The following is a 15,375-nucleotide window of genomic DNA, read 5'->3' as shown; positions in this document are numbered from 1 at the left end:
GCACAACAAATGACAACAACGCGTCTGGCCAGCGGCGATCGCGTCGCGTCACCGGACACTCTTGGTTCTTCCCCTCATGGCGGACTGGACGGCTGACTCGAACGAGGCTCTGTATCTCTCCCTTGGTATGTACCGGGCTGCTAGCTGGGTATATGCGTCAGAAACTAACCTTGGTGCAGTGCGCGCTCCCGAGGACCAGCAGAGCTTGGCCGAAACGGAGTTGTACACCAACTTCCACCCGTCCTTCACATATCCTGTAAGTCCTCTCCTTGATCTGTGCTACCTCGATGATGACTGTATGACGAAGATATATGGCGAAGACGAGAAGATATACGGCTACAAGGACCTGAACATAGACGTATGCGCCACCGCCTCCCCCACTCCCTTGTCTTACCCTGCGTTAGCTCAGGTTCGCATCCGGGTCGCTCGCACAATACCTCCAGGTCAACTATGCTGAGAAGCTACCGTCTTCCTCAACGGTCGACGATGTGGAGGGAACCCTAAGCAAGTTCATACCCCCGGGTGCGTTACGCTCTATGCATTCCGAGCGACTCTCCTGATGATCTCATGGATGCAGGGTACTATACGGACGAATCAGAGTTCAACAAGCGAGTCTCGGAGGACGCACTCTCTTTCAAGCCACCCGGAGAACGCATCCACACCTACACCCGTCCCTCCCCAACTGCTGTAGGAAAAGGCAAGGGAAAAGACACTGCGTCTGACCCGGATAGCGCAGAGGTCGTCGAGTTCGAGGTGTACCATGTGAGCACTGTTAGTTCCCGTCACTGGTCGATGCTCAACGTCTGCGTGTAGGCGACCTGGAGCACGCCTGGTTTCCGAGAGTACCACCGTCTCATGCAGTTGTTCATCCTACTATACATCGAGGGTGGCTCCTACATCAACGAAGACGAGGACACCTGGGAGTTTGTCGTACTGTGCGTGACAATACTTGTGTCGCCATCCCTCAATCTCACCTGCGCTCTAGATACGAGAAGCGAAAGAGACGAGACGACCCAAGCGTTGCGACGTACCACTTCGTCGGCTACTCATCTCTCTACCCCTTCTACTGCTACCCCGAGCGGGTGCGAATGCGCTTAAGGTACATCTCCCGTTCATTCTACCACCCTCCCCATACTAAACCCTCCCCCCTCCAGCCAATTCGTCATCCTCCCACCCTACCAACGCCACGCCCACGGCTCTGAGCTCTACAGCGCCATCTACCAATACGTCCTCTCCCAGCCGCAGATCGCCGAACTCACAGTTGAGGACCCCGCGGAGGCGTTCGAGGACCTGAGAGACGTGAATGATTTGCGCATGCTCCTTGATCATGAGCAGTTTATGAAGGAGGCGTTTGGCGACGAGGGCGTGTCGCATGGGGGCGGGCGCGCGGGTGGGGTGGGGAAGGCCGGGCGAAGTGGGCGGGGCGGTGGGGGTGGTGGGCATAAGGCGATGAAGGGCAAGCTGGGCCCGCCTGCGGATAAGGCGTGGTGCGAGAAGTGGCGCGTCAAGCTGAAGCTGGCAGGGGTGAGTGGCGTTTTGACTTCGACATCTGACTGCGTGTACCTTGTTCTACGTGACCGCGACCGCGGGACCTGGTGGCTTCCTCTCAACGCGGGAACCTCAACGTCTCGACGAAGTCCCTATCCTCATTCCATTTACTGATTGAACCTTCACAGCGCCAATATCAACGCCTCATCGAGATGCTCGAGATGATGCACATCAGCCCCGCGGACGCGGCGGCGTTGCGCGCGTTCCGCTTGCAGGTGAAGGAGCGACTGTATAGGTTCAATTTCGTGAGTTGGGGTTTTATGTTCTCTGACTTGAACGTCGGTTGGTGGTGGCGGCGTGCGTCCTAGCACCCCATCCCTCCTTCATCTACGATCCCCTCTCATTTGCTGACATCGACCTGCAGGAGGTCCTAGCGCAGTTGGAGAAGCAGGAAAGGCTGGAAAAGCTGGAGGAGACGTTCCAAAACGTACAGGAGGACTACGCGCGGTTGATAGCGAAGGTTCGGTGGCAATGAATGTGTGTTGGGTTGTAGATCCATCCTGATCGGCGGATATACGGAGCACGCTGCAAACGGCTTGGCCTCACATGCACCACACCATAGGAGCATCGGGCGCAATGACTTGGCTGAGGGACTTCGTGTACGTCGAGTTCGAGTCACAATCAACGGTTCCACGCATTCTCGGAAAGTGCTTCCCCGAGAGCGGCGGGCGCGAAAGCAGATCAGCATGACCTTCGGAATCCTCGAGATGTGCAGCTGTGCTAGCTTTTGACGGGCCGATTCAAAGCAGAAATTGATGAGCGCGCCTCCCAGTCTGGAGAACAGTATTCTGCGGTGTGCGGAAGGGCGGCCAATGTCGGCTATCTAACGTCGACCCGGGCCACGCGACCCTCATCAATGCCAATGATAGAACTGGCATTTGCCGTAATCCATTGATCCCAATTTGGCAATGAGCGCTTTTCCCACCTTTGCATTCACCGTGGACTCAGGCGTCCAGATTCCCTTGGAGCTACAGCTGAGTGAGAGGAGTAAGTAGTATTAGTCTTGGACGGAATGATCCGGTCACATTCATACCTCTTAATGCCATTATCGCCGAATTATGGGTTACGAGCTGCACCGCCACCTGAAAATCCATAAACAAACAAAGTCGTGCTCACGTGACCCAGCCCGGTGGACAGCCACCGCCAGGAAGTATATAGGCCAACGCCTCTTGCCTTCTTACTTCGTGGAAACCGTGCGTACAAGATCTCCGTGGAGGGTGACCCGCCTGTTACATACAGCGGCGCCCGAGGCGGCGTCGAGAAAGCCGGGGGCTAAGGTGGCACGGATATCTCTCGGGTCCGGCGGAGGTTGGGGTTCGCCTCAGTCCGTTGTCCGTTGGGATCCAGTTTCTGCATGCCCTGGGGTGCTCGACGAGAGCGCTTAGCCTGCAAATTTGGGCGGGCGCGATGGATCTAGCGGCTGAGAGGCGAGCCCTGGGTGGCCGCCCTGCTGCGCTCGGCGTAGGAATCCTGAACTTGTCCGCTCGCTCGCCTTTGGCGATAGCGTGCGGACGACTGGGGAGGAGGAGGGCGTCGCTTTGGGAGGCGCTCGCCCGCTTTGTGTCGTCGTCCTTCGCTCCTCGAGCGATACTCACGCCAATCTCTAGATCGCCGAGCATCAAGATCCTCGATATTTCGCTGGCCGTCGCCTTTTGCCACGGAACTCGCCCAGCGCGGGCACTTCGGTACGTCTTCTTCCTGTTGGTTGTTGGAATCTGCTCATCGTCTCCCGCGTGCAGGACCTTGATCTCGTCGTCGCCGTTCTCGCCTTGGCCGCTCTTTTGCTCGCTGTCGTCTACTGATCCTGTTGTATCTTACCTTGCTGTCTATCGTCTCTTTGCTCTCGCATTCGCAATGAATATGCCTTTCTACGTTCTTGCACTTGCCCGCGTCCGATAAGGATTTTGCGCTCCCGTTTTCATCCTCGAGCTCATCGTCGTCTTGATGAGCACGTCGACAGGCGTCCGGCATGCGTCGGCGAGCAGAGCTGCGCCTCCTCCAAGGAGATTGCGTACCCACCGTCCGCGGCGACGCCAACATTCGAGGAAGCAGAGGCATCAGCGCCTCCTCCCTCCTCGCGACGCTCACGCCGTCGTCTTTGTTAGCACCTCTCACTATGTGCACCATGGAAAGGTGAGTAAGATACTCGCGTTCGTCCGTGACGATATCCTCGCTCGGCGTCACCATCGAGGAAGCACGTAAGTGTCTTGGTTTTGCATGGTTCCTCGCGATACAGGGATGCGCCTGTCCTGCCGACAGAAGTTCACCCAATGTATTGATCGCATCGACTTGAGGTGGATGCGGTTCGAGCGCAATGTGCGAGGGGTCATCAAGAGCATGGTGATGTATTGCTGAGAATACACGAGTACATGGGTCGTACGAAGGGGGTAGGAATACGCGTTCGGAGACCGAGGCAGAGGTGATCCTCGATGGCTGACGGTGGACTACAAATGTCGGTCTGTTGACGCGTGAAGAGGTGAGAATATGACCTTGGAGTGGAGATGGAAACGGCAGTAGAAGAGAGTGGGTTCCCCTGGTCGACCTCTGTATCCCGAAGGGCTCGATTCACGCACCAACGTTCCCGGAACCCAGATTCTGCGATCGCCGAGCGCAACAGAGAGCTCTGCATGTCAGTATTGCAGCAAGCAGGGTTCAGTCCAAGAATGACACTCCAGATTGGAGGGACGGCGGAGCGCGCTGGGTAATGAACTTGGGCAGCATCGTGCGGTCTGCGAAGGCTGCTACGGCATCACGGAGTAGCGAGAGGAGCGCGTCGACGATGCCGCCGGGCATAAGTAGTAGAGATCGTGCAGACATAAAAGAAGCTGTCGACGTCGGGAGTCTTGCCAGAGAGGCCGGGTCCGGGGAACAAGCCTAGGGATAGCGAGAGTAGAGAACAAGGGCGATGCGCGCCGTCGATCACATCAACCTGCTTACTCCCCGCTCTCACAAGTACCTGGTTTCTGTAAATATATATTGCGCTAGAACCTAGCCCTCTCATCAAAGGAAAACATGGAAAGTCAGAACGATGAATCTACAGGTAATCTACGAGCTGTAACGAAGATCCACTGTACATCATCAAGCCGTCGAAATCCTATCTAGGGCTGGGGTCTGCGTGGTTTAAGATATAACCATACGGCCAGCAGAAAGAGTGCTACAGAGCCCGCGCCCATAGCGATGCTCCCCGCCCACGCATCCCACACGCTTTCGAAATCGTCCGCAGTGAAGTCCATCACGTTGTACGCACGGCTCTCGCCTAGGCCGAGGACGCTGCTGTTGCAGTAGCACCGGCTATAGAAGTTGGCGAATTGAAACATGCAGATGATGACAGCGAAGGACGCGTTTGCGACAGCGAGCGTTTTGCCTGAGCGGCGGAGGAGTATTGCGAATTTGGCGATGTACGGGCGGGATGGGATGGACGCCTTGTTCGGATGAGTGGAGACGCTGATGAGGGTAAAGGTCAGCTCGGACGAAGTGCTATGGGCGGATCTCACAGACGCTTTTGCCGGCCTGCTTGAAACATGGACCAGCACGCTGGACGAGACCATCAGAATCCAGATGATGGTGGCGATGGCACCGTAGAGTAGATAGGCGCCGGAGCGGCACCCCAATCCTGGGCAGATCGATGATTAATTCGACGCTTCCGCACTGAATTCTACAGCCTGCGCACCTTTTGTCGGCGTGAGGATGATGTTCAGGATCGCGGAGCCGGTAGCACCCCATTGCAACATCAAAGCCAGTCCCGATGCGACAACGATGCGGGTCCATACGCCCGGTACCCAATGCGGAGTTGAAGGTCGCTTGCCACAGTATGCCTCGACATCACCGCGAGTTCCCTCTCGGTTCTCTGAAGGCCACGGGATAGCTCTGGAAGGCATCTGGTAGCGGCGCCCATCGCGAGCTACCGGCCGGTGGGCCTCATGATTTGCGCTTGCAGATTCGAGGGCCAGAGCAATCTCTTCCGCGATACGCGTCCAGCTGAAGATGCGAGCGTAGTTATAGATGGGTGGGCTGGCGTGCTGATCCTTGTACAGCGCCATACGGCCACGCCTGTACAGAGACAAGCCTCGCTGGGAAGATCCCAAGCTCTCGACGGTAATGGGTGGACCATCGTCAGTGGCCAGCCATGCCTTTGCGTTCGCCTGGTCCATCGCTTTCGCCAGACGATCAGCGTCGCATTTGGGCGATATACGAAGCCATCCAATGACGATTGGTAGAAGCCAGAGCCAGAGTGTCCCATTCGCCTGCCCGTTCACGTGCACAATGGACACATCAGTAGCCGTTGTGAAGGAGTTGAAGACGGTGAATGCGAAGGCGAGGACGACCCATGCAATATTGGCGAAAGCAGATATAGACCATGTATGCGCGCCGGAGTGGTCGAGCCAATTGGAGAGCTCGGACCACCAGCAGTCGTTCTCCGGCAGGACAATAAGCGAGGCGAGCAAACCGTCTTCTGTCCGCACGCGTAGCGGCGACTGCTGCAGACTGCTAAGAGTACGGACGATGTCGTGCACGTTGGGATAATGGTAGGAGGCGAAGCGTTCGCTCACCCAATGCGAGTTCAGTGCGGTAATGGCCAATGAATACGCGGCAAGGGCGGGGGAGCCGACGGTGAGCGAGACAGAATTCAGGTTGGCCAGTCGGTCGTTGGCACCGAACGGTAGTTGAGACAGTAACGCAAGCCAAGGAAGTAGCCAATTCCCAAACTGCTGCGAGAAAGTTGTCCACGAGAAGGGCTCTCTCCCTGAGCCGCACGTCTTCTGGCATTGATGGAATGTTACGGCGGTAACGAAGCACAGCGGCTTATCTGGCCCAGCATCCACGCAGAGGCTTCCCGCGTTGGAAGCAGCGTCGAGCCAGTCGTGGGGGCCGATAGGCTTTCCAGAATTATCAGTGATGCTGTTGTTGAATATGGAATAGGCATCGGAAAGGGTGCTGTTCCTGATGCTGGCCAAGCAAGCTTCGAAGTTGACATTCCTCGCCTGTGCGTCGGCGCAGAAAGCCAACGATACGACCATCAGTATACCTACTACCAACAAGTCAGCGGAAAGGCGTGAGCGACTCCGGTAGACCATGATCGCAACGCACGCTGGGTAATGAACATTGTGTCTTGGTGTAAGCCTTCAGGTATAGCGAATCCTTGGGCGAGATGCGAGAGGTTCACGTCCGGCCTAACGAGGCGTTAATATAATATACATCTACCGTCAAAGCTTCTACCTTGCACTGGATTCGCTGTCACCGCGCGATGCCCGCCTAGTAGATGACTATAGAAGGGAGGAAATCGAAACCTTACGCCTTTCGGGACATTGGGAGCTGTCGCAAACAGTGTTACTCCAGAGTGGGTACTGTGCAGCTTGGCTCGGATTTGCCATAGCCAGTGCCTTCGGATCTAGTCCACACTGTTTTCGACACGTCAGTTGACGGGAAACAGCGCTGCATAGACGGATCAGTATACTGTTGACGCGAATAGCGTAGCGCCCACCGTCGATTAAGCGCCCGCCCTACACAGGATGGACTCATTGTAGAGCCTGCAGGATGGGCGTGCCGCCCAGCGCCACAGAAGGATGATGACAGGTCGGGCGTGTTTCGACAACGCTGTGCGGTCGACCTGATATCCGAGGATCCGGCTGAAGCACAACGTTAGCAATGGGCCGCTTGCACCGTGGTAAGGAGACCTACACATTGCCGTTGGAGAAAAGATCGCTGGCATACGGCCGGCATCTGGATGAAAGACCCATCACTACAGCAGTCAAAGCGGATTGAGGTACACGAGTCAAGACGAAGTTGACATCCTGGGTCATAGATGGTGGGGATACTGAGACGAGAAGGTACATACCAACTGCATAACAGCATCGCGGACCTGTACATGACACGGCAGTTCAAAGATTGTAACTTGGCGGATCCACGCTTCTTCGGCAGCGATACTTCGTTGCTAGGACAATACGCTAACACTCGCTTGACTCGATGTCCGCCAACTTCGGAAAGCTGTCTTGCTTGTCAATGTGAGTGCACGTTGGCGCTTAAGCAGATCACTCACCCGCCATACCACTTCTGAGGTTCTGGACCTGGTCAGTCTCACAAACATGAAGTCACTCGCCCTCCAGCGGATGTCAGACCCTACTTGACGGAAAACAGAAAGCATGCATCCAAAAGGGTATTACAATAGCGACTAAAAAGTGCGGAAGATACAAACGATAACAGGGTCCCCCATCTACACGCCTGACACAATCCTGCGGAAAGAGAATCAGTTAGTGAATCATTGGCCGCATACAAAATCATGAACGTACTCCTCCGCCTTGTTCAAGGCCTGCACCATGCCGATGACCTCCTTCCGGCGGTTCACGATGTACTCGCTCTCCTTGAGAAGCTCGCCGAGCACCTCGGGCTTGTACAGCTCCTGCAGCAGCTCGCGCTGCAGATTGTCCTTCGAGTGCGCGACGAGCTTGAGCGTGATTGCCTTCGGGACCATGTCGATCATCTCCCGCTTCACGATGTTGAAGTAGGAGTGGATGAGGAGCTCTGAAATTAGCGCATACCTTGTCAGCACACAGTATGATGGAGTATACGAAGACGAATCACGCACTGATCACCTCCGTCTCCATAGTCTCCCGCTCGTTCAGCGCCGCCTGCGGCTTGATCACTGGCGGCGGCGCCTCCATCACGCTCGCCCCCGACGCTGGCTTCCTCTTTGTCCTCGCGCTTGAGAAGAACGACCCAAAGAAGCTCGGCTCCTCTTTCTTCGCGTCCACGTCCAGATCCCGGTTGTTGTTGATCGTCCCCGGCGCCAGCCTCCCCGACTTCGGATCTGCCCCCGGCGGCGGTGGACGGGCCGCCGCAAGCCGCTCATTCACGATTGCCATCGCGCGGTGACCGTTCAGGAAGTCGGGGTGCGTGGTGTTGACGTAGCAGGCCTGCGCGGCGACGAGGTCGGAGACGAGCTTCGTGGTGGGTGTCATGGACTTCTTGAAGAAGTTGACGACGACGTGGTTGAAGCGCTCGCGCAGCGCGGGGTATCGGCGGAAGGCTTGCTACAAAGCCATTGAGTCGACGTAGAATAGGCAAAGGCTAGTTACCGTACCATCTTCGTAAGTAGTTGGCCAAGGATGCGGATCAGCTCGTCGTAGACGAGTTGACAGCATTTGAGGCCCGGGTCTTCCAGTCGTCGGATCTGCTGCTTGACGATGATCTCGAAGGCTGAGGTGCCAACGAAGATGGCTGGTGTAGAACCCTGCGACTGATTTCAGCACATTGTCTGGATGCTGAGCAAGACGTCTCGCACCGAAGAGTTATACAAGATCGTCCGAATGTCGCCATCCTTGACTTGGTCAAAGGGATCAATACTCCGTATGCCATTGTTGAATAACTCGTGGAAGACGAAAGATATACGAGCACCGCCAGACAGCTCGTTCAAGGACAGGTCATTGGTGTTACCATCAATCACTGTCCTAAACTCGTTCGTGAACTCGGTGATGACGTTCAGCACGACGTTGCCGTCATTGCCTGCTGTAGGACCGCCCAGCGATTGTAGCTCCGCGTTATACTTCGACTGTTGCTGGGATATCCGTGCTTTGATATCAGGCAAAGTCGCGCGGATGTGGTGCATGAGAAGCTGAGGGAATATGAGTAATGTTTTACCAGGAAGGGTTCTAGCACGCACGCCATTGAGTTTCCGTGCAAGGTATGGAGTTCCGCAGTAGGCCTCCTTGCCTGCGTATGCCGGATGATTCGCGAAGAATTCGCGCTCGTACTCGAGTGCAGCCTGGATAGCCTTCCCGGTCTCGATATCACGTTGACCACGGTTCACCACTGGGATGTATCCGAGCCGCAAGGGAATGATGCGTCCTGCGAGAATGTCACGTACGTCCGTGCCCTTGTCCCTGCAGGGTGTAAGAGGCGCTCAAGAAAGACGCAGGTTACGCACATGAGATCAATCTTTGTTAGCACTCCGATGGTACGCAACCCCTCTGGGTCCACCTCGCGTGCCAGCTTCAACCCGTCCGAGTTCGCGAGATCGGTGTTGGCAGCCGTGACGGCAAGGATGATGCAGGACGGCCTTGAGATGTACTTGAGCACCATCTCGCGTATCTGACGCTCAATATCCTTCGGCTGGTCGCCTACGGGCACCTTCGTCAGCCCGGGCAGGTCGACAAGCGTGAGGGTGACCACGGTCGGGGAGAAGATGCGCAGGTTGATGGGCTGGGGGGAGATGCCCGCGTTCTTCCCCGTCTTCGCCTCCGTGTCGCGTACGATCTCGTCGCGGATCTTGGAAAAGTCGTAGAATTTCTGGCCGGGGAGGTGGAGGAACTCGCCCCATTCGTCGGCGTTCGCGGCCTTGTCCGAGCTGTTGTCTACACCGTTCGCCTCTGCGGGGAGTTAGTTAGAGGTAAGGGGTTTGACGCGCCACGCACCCTTATTCGAACCAGCGGGTCGATTGATCAGTTGCAGGACCTGCGCAAAGGTGAGGATGGAGGTCGCGCGGCAGCTTAAGCGCCCGTACCAAGGGTCTCCTCGTCACAATACCCGTCCCTCTGGGAAGGAAATCGCGTCCAACAATGTTCTACCCTCGATCCTCAGTACCTGATATATTGTGCTGCAAGTCATTGACGCACCTCAAGCACACTACTCTTCCCGCTACTCTGGCTGCCGAGCACGCATATTTGGGGCAAATCTATGGCTGCGGCCGAGGAACCCACAGCGCTGAAGGCATCCTGAAGCTTGTTGACGATTCCAACGACCTCTGTTCCAAGTCCAGCCGACATTGAGCAAGGCACGCGCCGCGCGATGGAAGCACGAGTGAAGATGCGAGAATTCTGGAAAAGGAAATTCTGCGCATCCTTTGGTTCTCAACCTCCATGTTCGTGCAGCTGGTACGCGTATGCTGCACTAGCGGACTGCGTATGGCAATGCAGATGTAGATATTGTGTGTGCAATGACTTGACGTGTCGATTTCTGACCTCGCCAGGACGCTGGACAAATCACAGCTAAGCGCAGCTCTGGGGTCCTGCCGCTCTGGCAACACTCCGATAACGCGGGGATGCTCTATAATCCAGAAGAACACGCGACAATGAATCCTACTTGATGGTATTGAGAGACTCACATTCGATGTCTGGCCATCCCGACATGCGCTCGAACCTTTGTCAACTCCCGTGAACATATACCGCAGAATCGGAGATGGACTCTTCGCCTATAAAGCAGCTGTCTTGAGCCCGTCGTGTGCATTGTAGCGTTCTTCTCCTGTCTCGCAAGCGTCATGTCTGCCATAACGCTCGAAATCCTGAAGATCACCGTCGGCGCTGGTTTCCAGCTCACCTGTCCTGCTTTCGCCCAGTTGCGCCAGACGGCCTTCTCAGCGGGCGTGAAGGACCAGTGGTACGGTATGATCCAGGACCGGTCAAACCTGCTATGCTGGCTCATCGGTACGCACCGCTCTCTGCTTGGCTGTCTACTCTATCCTGACTTGGACTTCGCGCAGAATGGCCCGCCAGCATTCGTGATCCTCTATCCTACGCGGGCCCCGAGCCATCGAAGATAAACTTCCGAGACTCTATCCGCGCTCTCGATGCCCAGCAATCGCCCACGTCCTGGCTACTACCCTTCGAGAATGCAGATCTCATCCGACCGGCTTTGGTTGCGCCTGTCTGTGAAATTGTGAGGGCTGGTTTGAGGCATGAATGTGAGTCGCTGAGCTAACTGTCGTAATCTACAGTGTGATGTCAACCTCAAGCCTGGCGTGGACCGGACCCGGCCTGACATTGCGAAGTCCCTGCACAAGACCTTCACCGACTGCTACGATGCGCCTGATGGAGGGTTTACGGGCGGTTATTGGGCCGTCAACACCCTCAACGATCGGCACAATGTGTACCTCCTCGGGTGGGAGAGCAGACAGGTATGTTTGGCACTGAAAACAGTGTCGCGTAGTCGCTAAAATGCATTCAGCTCCACGCCAAGTACTTCGCCACCCCTCTCTGTGCTCTCGAGCTTAAGAACCTGGACCCGTATAGTGAAGGCGGGGAAGGTCTTTTTGTGAATCTTACGCATGAGCGCAATGAGTAAATTCGGTTGTACACATATTCCAGCTTCCTTTCATACATCTGTAATTCAATCATCTCCCTTCGCTCAATCATCTCCCTTCGCCAACACCGGCCTCAACATCCTCAGCACCTCCTGCCCGTCGATCCCATCTTGGTTCGTACTATGCGCCAGATCTTCCCACCGCTCCGCATCCCTCAACGACTTCGCCGCCACATGCGTGAAGATTCCGTACGCGTCGCTTCCGAGCTGCACCCTCAGCGGCGGTCGTGCCTCCCTTGACACGCGAATGATGGCATTCGCCGCCTTGTCGAGGTCTCCGATGGGCGTGTACGTCTTGCGCATCGCGCGGAAGACGTTCGAGGGCGCGGTGGGCGGGTAGTCGGGGTGCGGCGGGATCGAGGTGTCGTCGTTCCAGGTGGTGGGAAAGCCGCCAGGCTCGAGGATGACGGCCTTGATGTTCCATTCGGGTGGCATCTCGTTCGTGAAGGCCTCGGTGAAGCCTTCGAGGGCTGGGGTGATTAAATGAGCGGTGAGATGGTGGGAAGGTGGACAGGAGACTCTTACCGAACTTGCCCGCATTGTAGTATGCGAGCGTCGGGTTTGCGCTATAGCCGCCGATGGAGGAAACGTTGAGTATGCGCCCGCCGTGTCCGGGAGGGTTGACAGTCTTGAAAAACTGCAGTGCCTGCGAACTAGGTAAGCTGCACTGCCCTCTCTTCCTTTCAAAACGTACAAACCTCCTTCGACACATTTACCGGTCCCCAAAACAACGTCTCGAACTGATCGCGCGCCACATCGTCCGGTGTCGCCTCAATTTCGGCGCTCACCGCGTACCCCGCGTTATTGACAACCACGTCAAGGCGCCCAAAGCGCTCCTTCGTCTTCGCAAAAGCATCCTTGATCTGCTCGGGCTTCGTCACGTCCAACGCCACCAGCAGGAGCTGCGATTCCGGATATTTCTCCCGCAGCTCGGTCAGCCCTGCCGACTTGGCGGGGTTGCGCGCAGTGGCGACGACGCGCTCGCCTGCTTCGAGGACGCCCTTGGCAAGGTGGAGACCCAGGCCGGAGGAGGTACCAGTGACTAGGGGAATGATCAGTCGTCGAGATCGTCCATCGCCATGAAGCAAGGCCTCTTACTCAACCACACGCGAGAATCGGAAGACATAGTTTGGCTGGGTCAATCGTCGATGAGCGGGAAGAGGTGTGCTCTGCCTTGGCCCCTTTCGCCAGCCTTAAGTACTCTGGTCTTCCAGACGTATTCTCAGCACGCGGCGCTAGATTGCCCACGCTGCCGCCCTGGTTGCGCGTTCGCTATGTAGAATGCGGAACAAAGACGGCCTCAAGCGCTGACGCACCGACGTACCGCGGAGGTCGTCGGCTGCAGAATGGGCTTGGGCCGCTTCGTGGTCTGTATACTCTCGGGGTTGCCGCAAATGGCAGGGCCGTATCCGAAACGGAAAGTATTGTTCTCTAGCCGCGGGTCCGCGGGCTCTTTCCTCTGTAGAAGAGAGGCTTGGGAGTAGTATGGGTCACAGCTCGCGGTAGTTTAGCGCCTTTGGCCGCAGGTATGTCTCTTCGGCTGGATATTCATGACATCGTGGCACTTACCAAAAGTCGCGATTACAGCAGAGGGGTGAGAGTTCTGCTTCGAGTGCGGGGTTTATCCTTCCGTTTCGGAATTTCGTCGATTCTCTGACGAGACAGACTCGCCAGGATGGTCATGATGGTCGCACGAACGAAGTGCCACCGCCTACGTGACGTTTTTCAACTTTCGTGACAGCCCGTGAGAACGTGTCGGAAGTTGCCGATAGTCACGTTCTTCTGGTCTGCTCTCGCGTTCAACACCGTCATTCCCCAGCAATCAGCGCACAACTGGTTCTCGTCCTGTCTCTTAGCTGCCTGAAGGCCGTAAAACTCATATTACAGGAGAATCGTTTCTTCTTCCGCGACCCAGGGCTTATCGTTGTTTTCGATTTCCTCTGGCTATCTACATGTCTGTCCACAGCACTACATCGAGATCTTCTAGCCCTCTCCACGGCTACCCTGAAGAAGACTTGCGATCAGATGGAACGAATAACCCAGGCTACTTTCCAGCAAGACTGGGGCAGACACTGGACAAAGGGCGATATTGCATCGTCCGAAAATTGGGCTGGGGCCAGTACTCCAGCGTATGGCTCGCTAAAGACCGCGGGTAAGTGAGGATCATATCTCGCTCACCGCTTCCTCTGATGATTGAAAATAATGACTCAGGCAAGACACCTTTGTCGCCCTCAAAATCTTGACTTGCGAGGCGACGAAAGCCATGTCGCCCGGCAAAGACCAGCTATCAGACGAGAAGGAAATGCTCGAGAAAATCACAGCCGCCGACGCCACCCACGAGGGATATCGCCATACTATGCGCTACATCGGCTCATTCAAATTCAAAGGACCGCAAGGAAGTCACTGCTGCCTCATCACCGAGCCTCTCGGTTATAGCCTCGACTATGTTCGCAAGCTACGAGGTGGAGGAGACCTTCGCGTCGCGCCGAGCATCGTCAAGCGCGTTACCAAACATATTCTGCTTGGCCTGAAATATCTTCATGATGAGTGCGGAGTCGTCCACGGAGGTGCGGCCGAGGTTGACATGTGTAGGTCAGCGCATCTAACAACTACGCCAGACCTCAAGCACGACAACATCCTCTTTCGCCCGCTCGACCTCAACTCTGTGGTTGCATACGAGCTCGTAACCAACCCGTCCGTCACATATGATTGCGGGACTGAAGTCAACCCTCCCGTCGTGCCTGTCGTCTCGCAGAGCTTGTCTTTGTCCTCGGATCCTGTCATCAACGAGAAGCTCCTCGAAGCAGTGATCGCTGACTTTGGGCATTGTGCGTCTCACACATTGTCCGTTGACGATATGGAGGTTAATTCTGATGTCAGCACACTGGCGGAATCGTCACCTCCAAGAGATTATTCAACCAACAGCTTTGCGCGCGCCTGAAGTCATCTTGGGTTATTCATGGAGCACGCCCGCAGACATCTGGAACTTAGGTTGCTTGGTAGGTACTTTCGTAGACGAGTATCGTCGACTGCTGAATGATAAGCAGGTCGCTGAATTGCTTATTGGGTTCTTTCTCTTCGAGTCTCATAACGAGAAGTCGTGGGACTACGACGAGGACCATCTCGCTCGTATGACGGAAGCGGTACAGGCCTCGTTCGAGCCTTCCTTCCTCGATCGCTGCGCCCACCGTGATAAATTCTTCAAAGCCGATGGTGAGTTGGTCTTTACAGTTGATACGCTGCGAGATCACCAAAGTCGTGCGTAGGGTCTTTTTCTCATTTCACCAAGCACGAGGAGCCGACTTGGTCGCTGCGAAAACTGCTGGAGAAATTCTCAGAGCTGCGCGTTGAGGAGATACCACTGGCGGAGAGCTTTCTGCGACGTTGTCTGCGCCTTACGCCCGAAGAACGAGCAACCGCGAAGGATCTAATTGACGATCCTTGGCTCGCAGACTCCGCCTGATACGGGAGTATCCGCCTAGCTACATCAATCCCTTGAATGTTGGCGCTGTCCTCAATCCACCCTGATGGGTCTTTTCCTCGTCCTGTTGTCCAGCTCTTCGTATGAGCTGGCCTCCTCCTCCGGCGACCTCCACACCTATGTAAAGAAACAGTCACTCCATCTCGCCGGCCTACCGCCATACTCCAAGCGCCGTACGAGAAAGATGTTTGTTGTCGATCAGGCGAGGTACTGTAGAGCAGGAAAGGAAGGCTGTCATCAATATTCTGTCATCAAAGCGGTCGATCTCATAACAC

The 15,375-nt window shown here is 55.9% G+C and overlaps 7 protein-coding genes across 7 annotated transcripts; 3 read left to right on the top strand and 4 right to left on the bottom strand.

Moving 5' to 3' along the window:
• Positions 1-76: 76 nt before the first annotated feature.
• Positions 77-2,023, top strand: SCHCODRAFT_02660916 (histone acetyltransferase type B; the record flags this gene model as incomplete). The annotated part of the gene is made up of 10 exons (XM_050346492.1): positions 77-125; positions 180-256; positions 308-358; positions 405-522; positions 578-771; positions 814-935; positions 986-1,099; positions 1,155-1,524; positions 1,677-1,793; positions 1,913-2,023. 10 exons carry the CDS (start codon positions 77-79, stop codon positions 2,021-2,023), a joined length of 1,323 nt encoding a protein of 440 aa, XP_050202668.1.
• A 906-nt stretch (positions 2,024-2,929) lies between these two features.
• Positions 2,930-3,167, bottom strand: SCHCODRAFT_02660915 (uncharacterized protein; the record flags this gene model as incomplete). The annotated part of the gene is made up of 2 exons (XM_050346491.1): positions 2,930-3,096; positions 3,140-3,167. 2 exons carry the CDS (start codon positions 3,165-3,167, stop codon positions 2,930-2,932), a joined length of 195 nt encoding a protein of 64 aa, XP_050202667.1.
• Positions 3,168-4,503: 1,336 nt separating this feature from the next.
• Positions 4,504-6,707, bottom strand: SCHCODRAFT_02007260 (uncharacterized protein). Its single transcript, XM_050341515.1, has 3 exons — positions 6,637-6,707; positions 5,219-6,577; positions 4,504-5,161 (listed from the first exon to the last, which is right to left on the bottom strand). Exons 1-3 carry the CDS (start codon positions 6,650-6,652, stop codon positions 4,647-4,649), a joined length of 1,890 nt encoding a protein of 629 aa, XP_050202666.1. The 5' UTR covers positions 6,653-6,707; the 3' UTR covers positions 4,504-4,646.
• A 935-nt stretch (positions 6,708-7,642) lies between these two features.
• On the bottom strand, positions 7,643-10,359 carry SCHCODRAFT_02523523 (uncharacterized protein). The gene is made up of 10 exons (XM_003036188.2): positions 10,158-10,359; positions 10,046-10,105; positions 9,957-9,996; positions 9,470-9,911; positions 9,206-9,425; positions 8,828-9,157; positions 8,627-8,776; positions 8,132-8,576; positions 7,836-8,067; positions 7,643-7,778 (listed from the first exon to the last, which is right to left on the bottom strand). The coding sequence occupies exons 1-10, from the start codon at positions 10,305-10,307 to the stop codon at positions 7,760-7,762; spliced, it is 2,088 nt and encodes a 695-aa protein (XP_003036234.1). The 5' UTR covers positions 10,308-10,359; the 3' UTR covers positions 7,643-7,759.
• Positions 10,360-10,798: 439 nt separating this feature from the next.
• SCHCODRAFT_02484191 (uncharacterized protein) lies at positions 10,799-11,601 on the top strand (the record flags this gene model as incomplete). Its single annotated transcript, XM_003035380.2, has 4 exons — positions 10,799-10,964; positions 11,021-11,196; positions 11,255-11,434; positions 11,485-11,601. The coding sequence occupies 4 exons, from the start codon at positions 10,799-10,801 to the stop codon at positions 11,599-11,601; spliced, it is 639 nt and encodes a 212-aa protein (XP_003035426.1).
• Positions 11,536-12,745, bottom strand: SCHCODRAFT_01147022 (NAD(P)-binding protein; the record flags this gene model as incomplete). The annotated part of the gene is made up of 4 exons (XM_003036189.2): positions 11,536-12,089; positions 12,145-12,265; positions 12,318-12,661; positions 12,718-12,745. The coding sequence occupies 4 exons, from the start codon at positions 12,743-12,745 to the stop codon at positions 11,665-11,667; spliced, it is 918 nt and encodes a 305-aa protein (XP_003036235.1). The 3' UTR covers positions 11,536-11,664.
• A 697-nt stretch (positions 12,746-13,442) lies between these two features.
• Positions 13,443-15,370, top strand: SCHCODRAFT_02560143 (kinase-like protein). The gene is made up of 6 exons (XM_003035381.3): positions 13,443-13,771; positions 13,831-14,186; positions 14,238-14,447; positions 14,500-14,618; positions 14,667-14,832; positions 14,886-15,370. Exons 1-6 carry the CDS (start codon positions 13,572-13,574, stop codon positions 15,080-15,082), a joined length of 1,248 nt encoding a protein of 415 aa, XP_003035427.1. The 5' UTR covers positions 13,443-13,571; the 3' UTR covers positions 15,083-15,370.
• Positions 15,371-15,375: the final 5 nt, after the last annotated feature.

Source organism: Schizophyllum commune (assembly GCF_000143185.2).
Source record: "Schizophyllum commune H4-8 unplaced genomic scaffold SCHCOscaffold_1, whole genome shotgun sequence".
NCBI lineage: Eukaryota > Fungi > Basidiomycota > Agaricomycetes > Agaricales > Schizophyllaceae > Schizophyllum > Schizophyllum commune.
This window is presented reverse-complemented; position numbering and strand designations above follow the sequence as displayed.

Coding starts and splice junctions, on each gene's coding strand:
- SCHCODRAFT_02523523 (XM_003036188.2), bottom strand. CDS start 10,307: ATGTCGGCTGGACTTGGAACAGAGGTCGTTGGAATCGTCAACAAGCTT. Junction 9,997..10,045: donor TTGTGACGAGGAGACCCTTG/GTACGGGCGCTT, acceptor ACCTTTGCGCAG/GTCCTGCAACTGATCAATCG. Junction 9,426..9,469: donor CTAACAAAGATTGATCTCAT/GTGCGTAACCTG, acceptor TACACCCTGCAG/GGACAAGGGCACGGACGTAC.
- SCHCODRAFT_02560143 (XM_003035381.3), top strand. CDS start 13,572: ATGTCTGTCCACAGCACTACATCGAGATCTTCTAGCCCTCTCCACGGC. Junction 14,187..14,237: donor GTGCGGAGTCGTCCACGGAG/GTGCGGCCGAGG, acceptor CAACTACGCCAG/ACCTCAAGCACGACAACATC. Junction 14,833..14,885: donor TAAATTCTTCAAAGCCGATG/GTGAGTTGGTCT, acceptor AGTCGTGCGTAG/GGTCTTTTTCTCATTTCACC.
- SCHCODRAFT_02007260 (XM_050341515.1), bottom strand. Junction 5,162..5,218: donor CATCCTCACGCCGACAAAAG/GTGCGCAGGCTG, acceptor CGATCTGCCCAG/GATTGGGGTGCCGCTCCGGC.